The sequence below is a fragment of the Salminus brasiliensis genome, chromosome 13, assembly GCF_030463535.1.
Source record: "Salminus brasiliensis chromosome 13, fSalBra1.hap2, whole genome shotgun sequence".
Taxonomy (NCBI): domain Eukaryota; kingdom Metazoa; phylum Chordata; class Actinopteri; order Characiformes; family Bryconidae; genus Salminus; species Salminus brasiliensis.
The window spans coordinates 35,539,790-35,559,658 of NC_132890.1; the positions used below are offsets into that span (position 1 = coordinate 35,539,790).

Here is a 19,869-nt window from a genome sequence, read left to right on the forward strand (position 1 = left end):
AGATAGGCCACGTGAATCTGCAGCTTGGGATAGATGCAAATCAGCCCCGTCTCAGCCGGTTTCTATATTTCTTACGACCTTTTAGTGCTGCTGTTCTCTGATCCACATAAGTTATCTTCTTGTCATGTGTTCAGATCAAGTAAACGATGTGGAAGCCAACAGTGAAACCTTATTTGGATGCCTTTTAGCCCTGGCCTGGTTTCCTTTACCCAATGTTACAATAAAAATAATATTATCAGCTGTTTAATGGCCCATTAAAAAGTCACCTATATCAATCACACAAAAGAAAAGATCTACAAGTTAGATGCGGTTCCAACACATCTGCCAAAATCTGCAAAATCTGCAAATTCTGCACATCTGGTCTATACATACACCAGTGAGCCAAAACATTATGACCACTTACGTATGTACAATACGGGTCAAACGCTTTACAACACTCCCAGTTTTACTTCAGTAGTCAACCGACAATGTCCCTTGCCTTTCCTATTTTACTGTCCTAGCCCTGACTTTCTTACTGCCGCTCCACCTGCAGTCGAACCTGCAGCTCCTGTTAAGCTGCTGAGCTACAAGGTGTTGCCCTGTGAGCCACCTATCGCACAAGCAACTGGTCTTCTGATGCTGTTCCTCCTCAGGTTTCTCCAGTATACTTTAAAAGGGTCTTCTGTGGTCCTCACCACAGACTATCTGCGGTTCAGTGTTAAGGGTCTTCCTCTGGTCGTTATGAGAGCAGTCTGAAGGTGCAGTGTTGTGTAAATACTGTGGTTGGTAGAGAGTACAGTATACGCTTAATTTTCTCACATTGCTACAGACCCTCAAAAAGGCCCTTTTCATTTATTTAGAATTTTATTAAAAGCTCTGGCAGTTCACTTCTTAACCATATACTATTTCAGGATATTCACTGGGCTTATAATATTCACAAGTGCTTGGTTATCTTCTATCATATATATATATATGTATATATATATATATATATATTTCAATCCCTGCGTCTCTCTCTCTCCACCAGTGTCAGAGCCGGGCAGCGGAGAGTTCAGCATGTACATGGTGCTGCTCGGGGTGCTGGCCGTGTTAGTGGCTGGAGGCTTCTCGGCCTGCACTCTGCTCCTGTCCCGCCTGCACCGCCGCCGCCGGACCAAGCAGCCCAGCACGGACACTGCCATCAACAACCAGCGCCACTTCTGCACCCTCATCCGCAACGTGGACAACAGCGAGGCGCTGCTGGCCCCCGGCCGCCAAGCCCAACCCCAGGCCGCGCCGTCCGCGTTCCATCCAGAGGAGATCGAGCTGACCCTGCCGCCCTCCCCGGCACCGTCCCCCGCCCTCAAACCCAGCCTGGGGCCCAAGCTGGACATCTGCAACCGAGAGCGGGAGAAGCTGAACCGCTTCCACTACGCTGACAGCCAGGAGCTGGAGGCATGACCTCACACTGACCTTTGGGAAAGACTGCGATGCCCTGAGAAACGAAGCGCTCACCTCGACTGACCTCTCTCAAGCAACCTCCTGCTGATAAACACTTGAGCTGTGATGCGAAAAATGGCAGGGCGGGTCAAAGCAGGGTCTTTGCGGGGGGCACGGGCGAGACCGCACTTCAGGCAGGGGCTGCGGACCTCGCTGTCAGGCCAAGTTAATGTATTGCAAGCGATGGTTCAGACATAAACTGAATTCCCCTCCTTAGCCCAAATGTAGTCGATTGGCCAGGACGTGTCTCTGTGGTCTGAAGTTTACAGTTGAATGGCACAGCATCATTAAGAAGATGCGCCCCCTCCTGGTTTTCTCTAGTATTGCATATTTATCACAGTAATATTTAAACAACATGAGATATTAGACAAACCTTAGAGAATCTTAATAAACACAAAAATACATTCATAGATGCATCATTGTATTCATTTATGAAGCAAAACTACCCAGCATGTAAATCACAGGTGTGAAAAAGTAATTGCCCCAGTTTAGTAACAAATTAACCAAATGAAAATGAGATTCACAGCCAGGCTTGAATACAGTCAGCCCTGCATGATCGCAAGAGGCTGGAAATGGTTACAGAAAGCTTTGTAAGTATATACAGCGTCACTAAACCAGCGTGAAACCCAGACTGAGGACCGTAGGAATGTTAGTGTGTCTTCCCAGGAGTGGATGGCCTTAAAAATGCCCCCACGGGTTCAGAAGCAATTCTTCCACAAAGTCTCCAAAGGTTTCAGGAGAACGTCCAACTGCAGGACTCAGCTAAGGTAGTGTCCGTGACTCCCCAGTAAGAAAGGGACTGGGCAAAAAGGGTATACTGGGGAGAGCAGCAACATTTCTATAAAAAATAAACAAATAAATAAATAAATAGTCTGGATAATCCCCAAATATTTTGAGAAAATGTTCTAGGACCAGAGTTTATCCAAAGGATAGCTTTATATAGTCCCTTTATATCTGGTTTAAAGGTTTCAACACACTGAGAAGCTGTGGAGCAGTAAAAGAGCTGTGTTCTCTGGCCCGATGATGGTGGAGCTCTATCCAGTACTTTTGGCATGAGTTGGGGATGAGATGCTTAGAAGAAGGTGCTCCTTAGCTCAACGTTGGGGGGCTTTATACCCCTCTAGTCCATGCCTGGCAGCATGGTGCCAATAGGTTCATGTTTATCTGCTCCAGAGAGTCCTATTCTATTGGCAGTACCTCTCTACAGGGACTAGACAAGCTGTATGTGTGTGAATGTGTGCATTTGCACATCTGTGTCAGCAATGTTTGCAGCTTAGTGCATTCATTAGAAGGGGTGTCCACAAACTTTTGGAAATTTATCAGACTGCTAAAGAAGGCCTAGAAAGCCCTAAAGGTTTATCTCAAATGGGCCCAGAACAGGTTGCAATCGCAGGGCTGATGATCGACTACATTTGGGGTAAGCTGATGCTTGGCTGGTCCCTCGCTTTAAAGGTCAAGACAGGGGTCGCTGAAAGGGACAACGAGGGACTGTTTTTTTTTTGTTTTGTTTTTTTAAGCCTGTAAATTGTCATTTTCAAATCATGGTTATTTAAGCGTAAGTGGAGTGTGTTTACATGTGCCCTCTATTTGTACATGTGTGTGTGTGTGTGTTTGTGTGCATGTGTGTGTATGTGGAGTTTTAAGAAATCAGTAACTATCCTTTGGAACAACTTCACTTTGCCTTCACCTGAGTTTAAGGAAGGAGGGATATGCAACACTAAACAAGCAAAAAGCGAAAGAGCACAGCTGAAGGAGAGCCACGGCGTCTCCAGACTTCATATCCGTCGTATTTTCTGTTGCCTGTGTCGCGCTGCAGCTGTAAGAGATGTATGATTTTTGGTTTTCTACTCGGATGTAAATAGCACTCTTGTAAATATGATGTATATATTGATCTCGGATTGATTTGGATCCTTCTTTTGTACGGTGGGTTTCTCTCAGAAGGTCACCATGTTCAAAATCTGTCCTCGTTTTCGTCTCCTCTCCTTCGTCTCTCCTGGTATTTGGAGGCAGAGACTGCAATTAAAGGTGTATTTACCAGTGAAATGATACAGCCTGCTCTCTCTCTCTCTGTGTGTGTGTGTGTGTGTGTTTAAGTTCTTGTTTTCATACATTTTCAGAACAAAATAATCTGAAAAAACAAGAGAAAAGCAAAGAAACTTGTAAATGTTGGACAAACCAAACTAATCCTGCGGTTCATTTAAAAAAATATATCTTAAATATCTAAAATAATAATAATAATAATAATAATAAAAGAATTTACTGGTAAAAGTTAAAAAAAAAAAGTTTGGGTTATTCAATTTTAAACTGTGGAGGAACTCAAACTAAAGAACCTCGAGGATCTTATACTTTCAACAGTGTACCAGGGCCCCAGGGTGGTCCAGCCATCAGCAGCTGGAGTCAGAGTGAGCACAACTGGCCTTGCTCTCTCGGGGGTGGGTTGATGGCACTCCTAGTGTGATATTGGTCAGTACAGGCGTCTGTTAGCTGTTGTATCGGAGCTCTGAGCGCGCTGGATACCTAGCACCTAGCCAGGCGTCTGGCTTCAGCCATAGAGTGGTGGGGTTTGGGGGCATTGCTAGTGATGGGGGAGTTAACATGAACGAGGATTGGGTAATAGGGTAGAAAATTACACTCTAGGGTAGAAAAAAACACCACTCTCCTCACCTTCTCGTGATTAAAAAACCCTGACCACACCCCACCACCCTCAGCTCCGCCTTCTCTTCCAACTCATGCCTGGCCTTTGCTTGGCAAGGAGGGGTCTGGCTTCAAGTCTCATCAGGTGAAGAAATCCAGAACTCCAGCCCAAGTCCAGCCTCGGGTTCCCCTTCCTTGCCTCAGCTCACAGTAAGTGTGGTTCTCCTGCTTCGTGGGCCTCAGTTTTAATGTTCAGAGTGTTCAGCAGCTGCTTAGAGGAGTCCATGGCTGCTGATTGTTGGGACAAGGTTTGAGGAGCTGGTGAAGCCCTAACAAGCTAATGAAGGGGTTAAGGGTTAGTCAGACATGAGGGACGGCGGAGAAGCTGCTATCCCAGTCACGGCTTGAGGCTTAGCTTAAGCTTCAGCTCCCCAGGTTGCTCAGACTCCAAAAGAGGGTGGAGCCATGTTAGTTTTGTGACTGGTCGGGGGCTTGTAGGACCGCCCATTCCACACGGAGGAGAGCAATACTGGGGAAATACGGCAGGCGTTTATTAGAGTTCAGGAAGATCATTCATTACGATTATCTTGTACATTTACACTAGGGGCCCTGAGGAGCCTGATTCAGTTCATTAGAGAGGAACTCGGGGCCCGGAGGCTTGTTGAATCCATGCCAGGAAGAACCGAGGCTGCTGTGGGAGTAAAGGGAGCTGGGGCTCTGTCCAGTATTAATACAGGGCTCCTTATGAAGTGCTTGCTGAGTGTATACATATGGTCCCACATCCTGACATTGTGTGTGTGCGCGAGTGTGTGTGTGTGTGTGTGTGTGTGTGTGTGTGTGAGAGAGAAATGACGTAGTTGGGTGTTCAGTTTTGTGTCACTGTAGTAATTCTAGGACTATACTGTTATGATTTTTCCACTGCATAAGCCTTGCTGGATCATCTCCTGTCTTGTGTTAGTGGGTCATGGTCACTCACTCACACACACACACACACACTCACACACACACTCACACACACACATAGTCCCTCACAACTGAATGTTACCATTTCTGACGTAGAGACTTACATACTATGAATGTCTAGGCTTGTTCTATGTGTCTTAAAGCTGGCCAATGTGTGTGTGTGTGTGTGTGTGTAGTACATAAAGTGAGTCAGAGGACAGCTGAAAGTGAGAGTGCAGACTTACGCCTATGACAGAGGTGACCTTCGGCCCTTTACAGGCCGGAAATCACTATTACCTTCCTGTTACCACCCCTCCGTGAGGAAATGTGGGAAGCAAAGTCCCCCTAAAACTCCCTCTCACACACACACTAACACACACACACACACACAGACACACAGACCCTCCTCCCTGCGCACCTGCTGCGTCTCTCAGGATATCTGTCCCACCCTTCATTAAGTGCATTGTGCTCTCAGGCAAAACGGTGACCATCTGAACTGGCCCTTTCCTGGAAGCAGACTGGCGCGGTCTCCACTGCCAGGGGCCAGGCCCTGTATCCAATCTCTGTGCCATGCAGTCCAATCAGTCATTTGCATTTTCAATCATTACTCAACTTTAATGACCCCTTCATTTAATAAGGACACGCAGTGTCACTGATGTGAAGCACCAAGAGCTATGTGAGTACAAACAGCACCCCCTTGTGGTGGGTTCGGCCTGATAAATGTGAATGAGTGAGACTTATGAGCTGCCCTGTAGTTGGAGGAGACCCTCAAAGGTCCGGGATTGGACTACGGCTGTAAATTAGTGTCAAGTGGCAGATAGAGGGGTACAAAGCCTCCCAGTGTTGAGCTGTGGAGCAGTGGAGCTGCACTCTCTGGAGTGATGGAGCTCCAACCAGTACATTTAAACAAATGACCTGGAGTGGTCATCCAGCATCATTACCTGATCTCACTAATGCTCTCGTGGCTGACTGATTGGCAGTGGTGGCTCAGCGGTGGCTCAGTGGTTAGAGCTATTGATGGCAGGGGTGTATGCGTGTGTGTGTGTGTGTGAGTGTGTGTGTGATCGCTGCACGGATGAGTTAAAGGCTAAATTCCATCATCATCATTTCAGAAATGTTGCAAAATCTAGTGGCAAGCCTTCCCAGAGTGCTAGAAGCAAAAAGGGAACAAACTATCTTAGTACTGTCCACAAACTTTAGGCAATATAGTGTATTTGAAATGCAGTAATGGGAATCAAAGTGTCTTGGAGGAAGCAAGGTGGTCATGCTGTCCTTATATATATATAGTATGTAGTGTATGCCAGTGTATAGAAGTGTGAACTGTATACAGTATAAACACAGCATTATCATGCCAGTGCTACACACACACACACACACACACACACACACATACTCTAGTATTAATACATATTATTACAATCATAATTTTACTATATATTATACAGGTATCTTGTTTAGTGCACATTGTGGGTAAAATACTGGGGCCTGTAATTATAAGCACTGTACACTGTTTGTGCTACATGATACTGACATCTTATGGTCAGGCGCGGTACTGCTGTTAAAATATGTCTGTGCTAAAATGCAGAGCAGCAAAATAAGTTTTTTTTCCTGCTCGAAAACCACTGGACAAAGATCACAATTATTATTATTATTATTTATTTTTTGTCCCTGATCTGATTTGTTTTCTGTGTTTCTATAAATAACAGCCCACAACGTAGGTAACAGTAAACAGCAGTAAAATCACTATTTTAGTACCAGTTCCTAAAATCAGACTAAATTCTAATCTAATTTACTTTGTTTGGACTTTTTAAACTCGTGGTCCCATAGTGTTTAATATCTTACAGTCCAGTATGACTGACCTACCAGACCATCCAGCTCCCAGCTCCTCTACAGCTCTGCAGTCTGATCACTTTGGGCCCTATTTAAGTGATCTTTTGGCGAGCTGTTAACCACACAGCGTGTAGCTTGATGTAGTTTGCGATCGTAACGAGGGGAAAAGTTCGCCTTGCTCGGCTCGAAATTCTCAAAAGTCATATATTAAGTCTCTTAATGAATCATTGGTGTGTTTGTTTTGGGCGTAACGTGCAGTAGCAAAACCAATCAGCATGTCCATCTTCGCTCCCTTTAAGAGCCAGGTGCGGTCAGACTGACCTTGGTGGGTTGCTATTTAAGTGGTGTAAAGCCACTGAAATAGCAGTGAATAGCACTGAAATAGGGGAGGGGGGTACGAGCGTGGGGCTGCACGCGCCTGTGTTGACAATTCACTGCCGAGATAACCATGAACGTCTGACTGTTGACGAACATCTGTCTAGTTTTCAGTCAGTGGAGCACCTGCTGTGTTTTCCACTGCCAAGATACACAGCAATACTCCAGAAACTGACCTGAACACCCCTCATTTCGAGACCACCGTGCCCATCAGAGTAGACCCATCAGACTGTTGGCAGGTGTGAGATAGCAATGAGGATTACGGCGAGCCTCGTGCAGGGTGTAAGATAGGATCGTGGTTCTCTCGCTGGTAGAACATTAGAGCATCTCCACCATAGATTGACCACTAGTTTATAACCAGGCATGATTCAGGAGTAAAGACGGGATGGGAGGAACGTTAGATCTTCCTAAACGGAGATAATGGAATAATATATCAGAAAATATACAAATATACAAACATTTTATGAAAGAGTAAAGAGTTGAGATCCTCCTCTTCTGATAGATTAGCTAACTCACTCTTCACCTGCGTCTCCTTTACAGCGAGGCTCTGAGCTAACGCTAAGCTAAAGTTTTCCTCTTTTCCGAACTTTCCATTCCACCTTAAATAACGCAGCAGTTCTGCTCTGCTGCTGAAATGTACACACTGTAACTGCAGCACTATTTAAGGTGGAATGTAGAGTTAGCATTAGAGCCAACCTTAGCTTTAGCTTTTGTTTTGGCTGCTAACTGGTAACGCCGCCGCTCTTATCAGCTCAAATAAAGCTCTGATTGGTTTTACTCACTGAAATAATCACACAGATGAACTCTGTCTGGGACAGCTTTCCAAAAAATGACAAGTTCGTCTGCAGCAGCTGAGGATCATGTCTATTAATGGCTCCTAGATGATGGCGCTGATTCCTGATCCATTGAAAATGCCTTGATCGACATCCATGCGTCCCTCCTCAAAATACAGGCCTAACACATGGTTGAAATACTGAGCACACCATGAAATCATGAAATCTAAGTCTAACGTATTAAAACATCTGGATATTTGATCTTTCTTTGGACCATATTAAGAGATGGAGGTGATCTGATCAAACCAAAAAACTGAAAAAATATATCTTTAATAATTATTTCTAAAATTAAACTAATAGAGAAGCAATTTCTCATGATAAACGTTAGGACACATAACCAGCACTAATAGCTGGTATTTCCTCCTTTGCCTGAAATATCCTCATTAAGAGGTTTCCTATAAGCATCAACCAGTGAGTCATGGGGAGTTGGTTTCCCACTCTTCCAGTGCTCTCATCTGTGAGATGATGTCGGATGTTGGGGTTTCTCGTACACACAAGACTATTCCCAAACTCTCCATTTCTTTATTTTAAGCCATTCCTTGGTGGATTTACTGGAATGTTCTAGAATGCTACATTGCCCTTCTCCACTTTGGTTTCAGTTTTTGGACAGATGGTCTATTATTTACTTGAAACCCCCTGTTACCATAAAGCATTCATAATGGATTGCATAATGGAGCTCCCCAAGCCCTGCTGCAGCAAAGCAGACCCAAATCATGGTCACGGTCTGTCCAGAGCACATTGTTCCAGAAGTCCTGGTCTTGGTCTAGATGTCCTGGTTGTTTTGGCAGTAACGGTTTATTGACATTCATTCCTCAGGTAGAAGTGAGTGGAGATACTAGGGTTTAAAAGACTTGTATAGAAGCTGAAGTTTCACCTGAAGCTTTTTACTCCAGTAAAAGTGTAAAAGTAAGGAAGGAAAACAAAGGCTGAAAGCTCAGGCCGCACCACAGGGGTCTATAGAAAAGCTAGTACATGCTTTTATTACCTCAAGGCTAGATTACTGTAATGCGTTACTGTCAGGTTGTTCCAGCAGGAACCTCAATAAACTTCAGCTGGTGCAAAATGCTGCAGCCAGGGTCCTTACTAAAACTAGAAAATTTGACCATATCAGTCCAGTTCTATCAGCACTTCATTGGCTCCCAGTTAAATTCCGTATTGAATACAAAATTCTTTTATTAACATATAAAGCCCTACATGGCCTCGCTCCTGAGTACCTGCAGGATCTTATAGTATATTACGAACCATCAAGACTACTTAGATCTCAGGGTGCTGGCCTCTTACGCGTTCCCAAAATTCTGAAAACCTCAGCAGGGGGAAGAGCCTTTTCCTATAAAGCCCCCCAGCTCTGGAATAACCTTCCAGATAATGTTCGGGACTCAGACACAGTCTCAATCTTTAAATCTAAACTGAAAACTTATATGTTTAGTTTAGCTTTTGGTAATTAATGTTTCTTAGATAAGGGCTGCAGGTCCAGGGGTTCGCGGACCCAGGGAATTGTAGTACTCTGAGATGCTGGAGCTGTCGTCTCGCTGCTTACACGCGATCACTCAGGTTTGTTGACGGTGGAGCAGATAGATGCTGGTGTTCTCAGGGTACGCCCGTGTCCGTGTTACCTTCTGGCTCTCTCCTTTTAATTATGCTGTGATAATCAGACCTGCCGGAGTCATCAGACATACCCAGATGCTGATGATCAACATTCTCTGCACTCCATAAAATTCCTCTTAGAACTAACTTCTCTCTCTTTACCTTCCCAGAGTAAATGGCCACCCAGCCCGATCTGCAGGAAGATTGCCCGCTGAGGTCCCCTCTACCTGCATCTAACCAGCTGCCACCTACCAGTCCAGCCAGCGGGTCCCCCCCAACCCGCCACCACCCATGGCTCACCCGCCAGCCGCTGCTGCCTGTTTGGTGGCCGTGCTGAAACCTAGATGGACTCGTGCCTGTCTGACACTATTAATATCACAACTATTAACTTTCTGTTGTACCTGGTTTGGTAATTTTTATCATTAATGTTTAAAACAGTCTGGCCAGAGGAGGATGGGTCCCCCTTGTGAGTCTTGGTTCCTCCCAAGGTTTCTTCCTCCAGCTCTGAGGGAGTTTTTCCTTGCCACTGTCGCCGTTGGCTTGCTCACGGGGGTCTTTGACGCTTCATGTTATTTCTTCTTTCTTCTCTGTCTCTGTTCTTTATTAAGTAATAATTATGTAAAGCTGCTTTGTGACGACAACAGTTGTAAAAAGCGCTATACAAATAAATTTGACTTGACTTGACTTGACTATAGTGCTACTACCCCCCCTCCCCAAAACCCCATTTCTCTAAAAGTCATAATGAGGAGGATGTTCTATTAAAATGTTGATGTTAAAAATGTTGGGCTGCACTAGGCTCCTGTTTCAGCTGCAGATCTGCCCATTGAAAATGAAGCATTTCAGTAATATCAGCTCTATTAAAGGAGCGTCGCTGTGCTCTATTGAGCATCAACATGAGCTTCATGGAGGAAAATATGAGGAGTCGTTGTCTAGAAGTTCTGTAAAGCTGCAGAAAGTCAGACTTCAGAGGCATGTGATCAATAAGCTTTATTGGAATGTAAATTTGGGGCTCAGTCGGGACGTTTCACTGCAGCTCTCTTGAGTCTCTGCCACGGACACTGTCTTTATACTAGACTACAGACGTCTGCTGTGAGCTCGCTGGAGAGTGACGGGACGTGTGCAGGTGTGATGGATCTCTTATAAACCAATAGGGAGTCAGAATGGAGTCTGTTTATACTTCTCATCCAATCAGGATCAGACTCACACTTTCTGGATGGAGAGATTTATCTGGATATATAAATGAAACAGGAGGAACGAGGCTGTTTTTAAAATGTAAGGAGGAGAAAGTTCAGATAATTGAGTGAAAATGTAAGAAGTAGAAGTAAAAAGTCTAAATAATAAATAAATAAATAAATAAATAAATAAATAAATAAATAATTACTCCAGTAAAGTTTAGATAATCAACATCTCCCAAGAATGTGCGGTCTCTTTCTGACGGCTTTAGCCATGGATTGTTGGTCTACTGTTAGACTGAACTTGCTGGGACGGTCTGATCTGGCCACATTGGTCAGCTGTTCCACTTGTAAATGATTTAGTGGACAGTGGAACAGTGGCTGATTTCTACCTGTGCTGAGATCTTTTTGAACCCCTTTCCAGATTCCTCTGCATCTCCACCCTTCTTTCAGAAGGCCTCAGAGAGCTCTCTGGATCTGGCCATGGTGATCTTCACCCCTCACTTTATCCATCAAGAGCAAATGAACATCACACACACCCCTAGTTTATTTTTAAAGCAATTTAATGGCAAAATTTCAGGATAAACAATTTGACCCACTAGATTTTTATCTTCACATAAATGTACAGTAACTACAGCAGAATAATGGTCTTGGAGATCTGGAAAGGTTATGAAGCAGAAAGACCACAAGGTGTCGCCGAGAGCCAGTGCTACTCACTCCTGCAGCTGTGCAGCACCTCAAACCAAGCACAGTCATGGAAACATGGAATCTAGCATACGCACAGCACTCCTGCAGTGAGGCTGTGTGGCCTCACGTGTTGGAGAGGGAGCCCCCTGAGGTGGTCTGTAGAGAGGCTGAACTCAGCAGGTGTTGGGATGAAATGCTGGTTTGCACAGATCGCCCTGCAGAAGGAACGAGAAGTTTTATAAACCCTCAGAGGAGAAAACTACTCACACACAACTCAGACATTACTGTATTTGACCAAAAATATGACTATGTGCTCTTATTGATTAACAGGAAAATTACTGATGCAGCTGAATCACCACCTTCAGCTTCTGGGCAACGTGACAAGAATCAGTCTGACTAGCACATTTGTGCTGCTCTCTGTTGTGAAACCAGGCTGTAATTTTTTACAGGTCAAGCACTTACTGGCTTACTGGTTCAGGCTCTGGTTCCGCTGATAGTAATGGAGGCTAAGATGAATCTCACTACTCCACTTTAAACCTGGGATCTGCTGACCTGTACTGCTTTGGTCTGCAGAAAGGCTCTGACTGGCCAGGCCTTCCTCACAACCCAGCAGGCGCTGGAAAGCTTCGAAGTTGACGGACGCATCCTCCTCGGACAGCGTGTGAGGGACCTGTCCTTCGCCTGGTCGACACACCTCGAACCGCACCCAGTTGTAACTAAAGACAGACACAGAAGTTTCTTCCAGAATTTACTGTGCCTATAATAAGCATTTACCCTCATAGGTTTTCCCTATTGAATGCTCTTATGAATGAACATTATACATACACACTCTATGAATGGCATAAAGCCCCAACAGCAATGTGAAAGACTAGTGGAGAGCAGGCCGAGACATGAGAGCTGTGATTGGCCGTCAAGGTTATTATTTCAGCATAGTGATTTCTGAATGCTCTCAAAGTTCAGATATTAGTACTGTGTTTAAATCTGAATAATAATCATCATAAACATCATAATTATTATCATCATTTCTCTGCATTATTTGAGCAGTTGATTTTGAGCAGTTGTCATTTCTGCTAATAAATAAATGCTGTAATTAGCAAATATTTTTATTTGGAATTTAGGAGAAATGTTGCCCATGATTTATGAAATACAACGCAAATATTAATTTCCCTAAAACACACTGCCTAGAAATAGTAAAACCAGAGAAATGTAGGGTGGTCTTCATTTTTTTCCAGAGCTGTTTGTGAGAGATATTTTAATTATATTTTAATTATATATTTTAATATATTTTAATTATATATTTATTAAATTTTTTTTATATACAATTAAAAGTGATTAAGGGCTTAAATACAAGAGACAATAGGCTTAATCTTAGGTTTTAAGGTTTGATCTGGTGAAAGTGTTGAGCCTGAAAGAAAAATATTTTAAGAGGAATAAAAGCCAACTGCTTGCTTATTTTAAAAGACCCTTCATGTTGTTGCACGACACACTGTTGATATAGTTGTTTAAAAACACAAAAGTATGATTTTATCCGATTACACGTTTAATCAAAGAAAGTGGTGGGTGGTTTTGCATGTATCAGAGGAGATATAGTGTCCTCCTAGTGTCGGGAGCATTGTTAGTGCTAGGGGAAGCTACGCACGGGTGGGTGAACTGGCAGTTCCAAATTATGAGAAAAGGGGAAAAATTCAACAGATTCATTTATTAAACACCCATTGAGCATGATTCCATTTAGAAAACCTGTTAAAGGGGAGGCATTATAGGCCTGCATATTGATTATATTGATTAAGGCTCTGCAGCCTTAAAGAGAGAGATCCGTTTACTTACTTGCTGCATTTGCGAGCTCCAGGACAGCTCTGAATCAGGTTCTGAATGGTTGGATGGGAGAAACCAAAGAAGTCTGCACCAGAGGGGACGACATTGGTCAAGGGAAGGCCTCTGTTAAAAACAAACAAACAAACAAAAAGAGGACAGCAGCAACAGTGAGCATCTGTATTTAGGTCTATGACAAAGACGTAAAGTAAACAGCTGGAAACTGCTGTTGAAAGGACATCAGTGAGTGTGATGTTCATGGATTAGTGTGATGTAAGGAAAATCAGTAGAGCAGCCGACCATCAGGAGATGATGGCGTTCTCATAACAAAGGTGCATATCAAGGTCTGAGACCCGCTAGACGACAAGCAAACAGGTTCATAGTTGAAGCGTTGGGTGTGGAGATCCTGACAAAGGCCGGATAGTTATGGCCAGATGACTGGGTTGGAGCATCTCTGGAACGGTCAGCAGTGGTTAACTCTTACTGGCAGTGATCTGAGGAGGGCCATACCACTAACTGGCAACAGGGTGTTGGGTGCCCAAGGCTCAACAGTGTGCCAGGGTAACGAAGCCAATCCCGTCTGATCTGGACTGACCAAACGGCTACTGTGGCACAAGTTACAAAGAGAGTCACAACTCTATAGTACCACCCTGACCGCCATCAAGTGATGGAACTGGACCTCAGAGCAATGGTATGTGTCTTTTTTTTTTTTTTTTTTTTTTTTTGGACTGCTGACTACATGTGGAAGAGATGACTCCTGGGAAAGCAGTGTGATGATGCTTTCAGAAGCAGAGTGACGTAGGCATGCCTGGGCCTCCACCTTAACATCCTTGCATAACAATGCTATTCAGCTATGGGAAGTAGGATTACACGTTATTTGGCATTTATCAGATGATTATATTTCCTAAGCACATAAGAAACTCCAGGACACTTCATCCATTGGCCTAACACTGGCCTCTCTAAGCAGCTGAAGATCTGGAAATGTAGCCAATGTAAAGGTGGTCTACAAATCAGGAGACCATTATAAAGTTTAAGTTTAATGAGCTTCCAATAAATATCAGCACATTTCAGAAGGAACTGTAACAATCCTAAAGCTGACAGAGATTGGCTTCTGCAACAGGACAGCGACCCGAAACTAACTATAACTAACTAACTATAGCCTGTATAATTCAAAATTGTTTACATTTTATATTTTTATTTTATATATTCTCTGCATGTTTAATTTTTGATCCTTGTTATTTGTCTATTTATATTTATACTTTTATTCTATGACATCCAATGTGGGCAGCAAAGTAAGAATTTCATTGTACAGGGAAACTAGTTTCCTTACTGTGCATATGACAATAAAGCTTTGAATCTTGAATCTTGAATCTTAACAGCAGAACTAATCATTAAACTAGGTCAAGGAAAGCAACCTAAACTCTGTGTCGGGCAATATGATGGCATTTTTACGTATTGTGATAAATGATGTTATTGTGATTTTCTAATATTATATAAGCGAATTCTGTTATCACTTTTTTTAAGCATATTGAGGAGATGAAGAGGCGCTTAATTAACACTAATCGGCAGCGTAATTCATTACAGTGTCATTAGCATGGGTTATTCGGATGAAACGCAGCACATTTAGAAATTATTATATTTAGTATTTGAGCATTAAAATATTAGTTTCTAAAAATCTGTTGCTACTAATGCATTTTGTCTACGATTAAGTTTAGCACGATAAACACTGTGTATCATAAAAATAGCTCTTTAAATTTAATATAATATTTTTTACCAGATCCCCCACCCCTACCTAAAACCTTTGGAACGGCAATCACAGTCCCCTGACCAAAATATGTATATAGATAAATCATAAACAGAAGGGAGGGAGGTTGGACAGTGCTCTTATAATGTCCAATGTGTTTATTTGAGGTCTTTATCAACTGGATACAATATATGAACACACAAACAAATACATACAGTACCTATATCCATCTTTAATATCTGTCTATAATATATGTCTGCAGTAAAATGATTTATATTCAAAAATCTTCGAGTTTTGATTATAATTTGTCATTTCAATTAAATTGTTATAGCCAAAGTACTCGTAGGAAAGTGCAAGATCCCCAGCTGTGATACATCAGCGGCCAGCATCCCAATAGGAGTGATGATGGGAGAGAGCCATCTACCTACCCAGAGAGAGCACTGTGTTCTCTCAGGCTCTGGCTGCTGTTGGCGAAGCAGCATGTTCCGGGATTTGAGTTGATGTCATTAAGGGGTTGGTACAGACCTTGGTTAGTTCTGTATGCTAGTATGAGGTGGGGTACCGTGAGGATGCTGAGCAAGTGCTGAAGCGTACGTGTTTTATCTGCCAGTCAAATAAAGGCACTGGTTATTAAACGAGAGCTGTGCGAGCTCATTCAGAAAGGTAGTCTGTTCTTTTCCTTTCCTTCTTTTCCACACTCTGAGCAAGACTGACCAAGAATACTACAGAAATAGATGCATTCTGCAAGGGAGAGCAGAGGAAAATTACAAAAAAGGAATAAAACATAAATAAAAAATAAAATACACCCCCCCCCCCAAAAAAAAAAACATAAACCAACAACAACAACAACAAAAAAACAACAACCCTTACCTAAAACCTGGAACAGAAAGACTCCTAGCCAGCTATAAAACACCTTTTCAAGCGGTGATATCTGCCAAACAGGTATAGTACAGAGTACTGACTCGAGAACATCCAATTTTTAAAAAATATTTTATTTTTGTACTTACTACATTTAAAAATAAATAAATCAATAAATCAATAAATTAATCTTGAATAAGTTAGAAAATGTTACACTAAAAAAAAAAGAAACAGGACTGTGTTTGTTCTACTTTATCCACTTGGTAGAACACTCATTTGATCACCATTGATCCATTTCTGACCATAGGAACACAGTCAGCTGGATTTTTGTGGTTAGTGGAGAATTCGCTTTATAATGACTCCACAATGATCAACAAGCCTTACTGACCACAGACTGCTTCCTGAAACGCACATGAACAGCAAGATGATCTGTATCCATGTTTTTCTCACTGCTGTTCACAGACCACCTACAGTGGGTGGATGTTTTACCATCTAGATAGGAATGGTTGTAAATAGGCCTGTCCATGATATCTATTTTTGTGGACATTATACTGTCCCAGAAATCATTTTAAGGCGACATAATGACGCTGATTATAGTGTAATAAGGCAATAACACCCGTTTAAGAATATTGTACTGTACCTCAGATTTTCCAAAAGTCTCCAATAACACCAACACATTATTTTGGAGGATGATATGATGATATGAATAATTATTCCTGCGACCTGCTGATGATGTCTTTAAGGGGTTGGTATAGACCTTCGTTAGTTCTGTATGCTAGAATGAGCTGGGGTACTGTGAGCATGCTGAGCAAGTGCTGAAGCGTTCGTGTTTTATCTGCGAATTAAATAAACTGATAATAGCGTAATAAGGCAATGACACCCTTTTACTGTAAATGATACTGTAAATGTGTAAAAATAACGAACTAACGTGGTGAAAGCAGCGTTGCGGACAGACTGACCACATATTTTTTATCGTAACGCACAGCGAAATACACCACAGTGTTTCTGCAGTGTTTCTGTGCGAAATTCGCATTGTGGCTGGGAACCTTTCTGGGATTGTCGTAATTTCACAACAGGCGCAACACACACACACGTCGCAAGGTGATTTCAGTTTGTCTTGCATTGGAATCAGTGTTTTTTTGTTGCTATATTTAGCGACTTTTTAGACTCCTCTAGCGATTTGTAGCGATAAACCTAGCAACTTTTTCTGGTATTGTTGGAGACTTTTGGAGACTCTGAGGTGAACACACACACACACACACACACACACACACACACACACACACACACACACACACACACACACGTTCTTCAGTTACTGTCCTTAGTGGCGGGGGCTGCTGTGAGCCCCGTCCCACCACACTCCACTCACAGTGCTCAGTCTCACAGTCAGAGCAGACCCTTACCGCTCCACGTCCACCCTGCGAATTAACTGAGCATGCCCAAAGCCGCTGCTGACCCCGCCCCCTATTTACAGAGTGGGATGTAAATATGAATGATCCTTCAGAGAGAGACAAAAAGAAATCACTGCATTTAAGTAACTAACAGTCTCACTTACTCACCTCAAAACTACAACAATAAATAAATAAAGAAAAGTAAATCTGCCAAACTCTCTCTTTAAGGGTCACTTTGGTGGTCTCAAGCCCGGATAAAGGAGGAGGGTTGAGCGTAGAGTAGCAGTCTTTTGATTAAATTTGATATGCTAACATTAAACACAGGACAAAATAGATTTATGTAATTTATGTCAAATAAAAAAAAGATTTATGTAATGTGGGTCTAGACAAATTTTGAGAAGTGATAAAATAAATAAAATAAATAAATAAATAAATAAATAAATCAACAGAAGTTCATTTGTAAGTCTAACATATTTAGCGTGTTTTTACATACTTTTCTCTCTCCCACAACGTTATTCCTTTATTCGACAGCTTCATTAAGCAAATTAGGCGATGACTTCATTTAGTGATTTCTAGCAACCTTTAGATCAGCCAATAGCTACGCTCCGAACTGAGGAGTTGGCAACACTCTGCTCTGTGTGTATGGAGGCGCCATTATTGATGTACTGGTCACTGGTCATGCACTGCACTCTTCTCCTACACGATAGAGGTCGCTGACTCGTCCTAGTCTCTGGCAGAGAGCACAAATGGCCAAAATACACATTGTGAGGTAGTGAGGAGGTGGGAGACATAAAAAGGGCCTGCTCAGGCTTACGCGAAAGAGAGCGCGGACACGGTAAGAAGCTGCCTACCGGGTCACGGCGGCCACGCCCCTTTCACAATGTAAAATACACACAATGGGCAACACGGAGGTCGGCAAAAATGATCAGAGTCCCTGTATGATAAGTGGATCATGTCATTATTGTGACAGGCCTTGTTTCAATAACCTAACCCGTGTGTGAAGGTCACTGACTGGGAGCTTGCACTGCTTACTTCACTGGTAATTCCCTCATTTAAATGAACAAGCATGATAGGCCCACCAGAAACGGGTGCATTTGTAATATTTGGGGACAAAATACAGCATTAGGGTCCAAAAGCGTGAGGCCACACTACCTCCGTTACCATCAGCTCTCTGTGCCAATTAAGGTGGAAATGCATAAAAAGTCATTTTTTTAGTGACTGAAACCTGGAGCTGCTTTTTAACTGTGTTTATATAATAATAATAATAATAATAATAATAATAAAAATAAAACAAAATAATGACTTTAATGTAGCCCACCCAGCCATACCCTTATTTTCCAGTATATTTTTACATGAATTCCATACAAAACTTACAATAACTACAATAAACAAATTCAAAGCCTCCCAGTATAAAACTAGTTTACATATTACTGGGTTACTGGGAGCACCTTGGAACACTTCGTACCACATGCAGACTTACTTTTATCATAAAATGCAAATCTTTATGTAAATCCTATGGTGCTTTTTTCCCTAAATCTGAGGCTCATTTGTTTCAGAACTGCAACAACAACAATAAAGAGCAAATAATGTTTTATATAACAAATATAATAAACTCATTCTCCTCAACCTTTCAACCTTTTTTTTATTTTATTTTTACAACCGTCTTCACCCTCCAAATGTTTCCACCTCAGACTTTTTACTCTAGCTCTGCTGTTGTCAGTTAGCAGCAGGACCGGTCACATCTCGTTTCAGAGGGATTTCCTAATGTGGTTTCTGGCAACCTGCAGAGTTTCCCCTGCAAACTAAAAGACATACCTGCAACTTCATGTAATGTTTGATTATACTGATGCTTTTCAACATGTTTTATCACACCTTTTATTTCCTAAATAAACAAAACTGCCTCCAAGAACATTGAGAATACAGGAATTACACAACACTTCATTATGTTCACTGCAGACAGGAATATCACCAAGTTACTAATCATATGGATATTTAAAGAGGTGTTTTGTGATTAGGTGCTAGTCAGCATCCTGCTGTGATTTAAGTCTGCGGTTCATGCTATCCACTCCACCCTTCCCCTCCCACAGATTCATACAGAAGTTCCCAACAACAATCAAATCAGTAAAAGGAAATTACTCATCACTGTGCTGTTGCCACGGCATTTTTGAGATTTTCTTCTACCTCTGGCAGAAACCAACATCCACGATCCCCAAAAAGGGGGACAGATTCACAGTGGTGTGCGGCTGCCAGACCCAGCTAAAATACCCTTGTCCAAAGTTTGATTAAAGAAGCTACATTTACAAACTAACACTACCTGGCAGGGGAAATCATGAGCCTGGCAACCCTGACAGTGGGCAAGCACTGTACCAAACACTGTACAGCCTAACCGATTAAACCCTAAACAGAGCTCAATTCTGGAGAAGCATTTCTTATGTGCTTCTCCTTAAAATTGTGCTCAACTGACAATATAATTTGTAATGAAAACCATATTAAACCACACACACAGCGCCGCGCACACACACAGCGCCGCGCACACACACAGCGCCGCG

The 19,869-nt window shown here is 42.5% G+C and overlaps 2 protein-coding genes across 3 annotated transcripts in view; one reads left to right on the forward strand and one right to left on the reverse strand.

Moving 5' to 3' along the window:
• The window catches only part of LOC140574738 (uncharacterized), a 76,480-nt gene extending 73,003 nt beyond the window's left edge, over positions 1–3,477 (forward strand). The window contains exon 14 of the mRNA XM_072694673.1: positions 1,007–3,477. Within this exon, the coding sequence (XP_072550774.1) occupies positions 1,007–1,419 (413 nt within the window). The 3' untranslated portion in view covers positions 1,420–3,477. The remainder of the gene's footprint in view (positions 1–1,006) is intronic.
• A 7,896-nt stretch (positions 3,478–11,373) lies between these two features.
• tbrg1 (transforming growth factor beta regulator 1) overlaps positions 11,374–19,869 on the reverse strand; it is a 30,929-nt gene continuing 22,433 nt past the window's right edge. For both annotated transcript variants that reach the window (XM_072695111.1, XM_072695110.1), the window contains 3 exons: positions 13,340–13,450; positions 12,068–12,231; positions 11,374–11,730 (listed from right to left, as the gene is read on the reverse strand). In XM_072695111.1, coding sequence (XP_072551212.1) covers positions 11,639–11,730; positions 12,068–12,231; positions 13,340–13,450 — 367 coding nt within the window. In that variant the 3' untranslated portion in view covers positions 11,374–11,638. The remainder of the gene's footprint in view (positions 11,731–12,067; positions 12,232–13,339; positions 13,451–19,869) is intronic.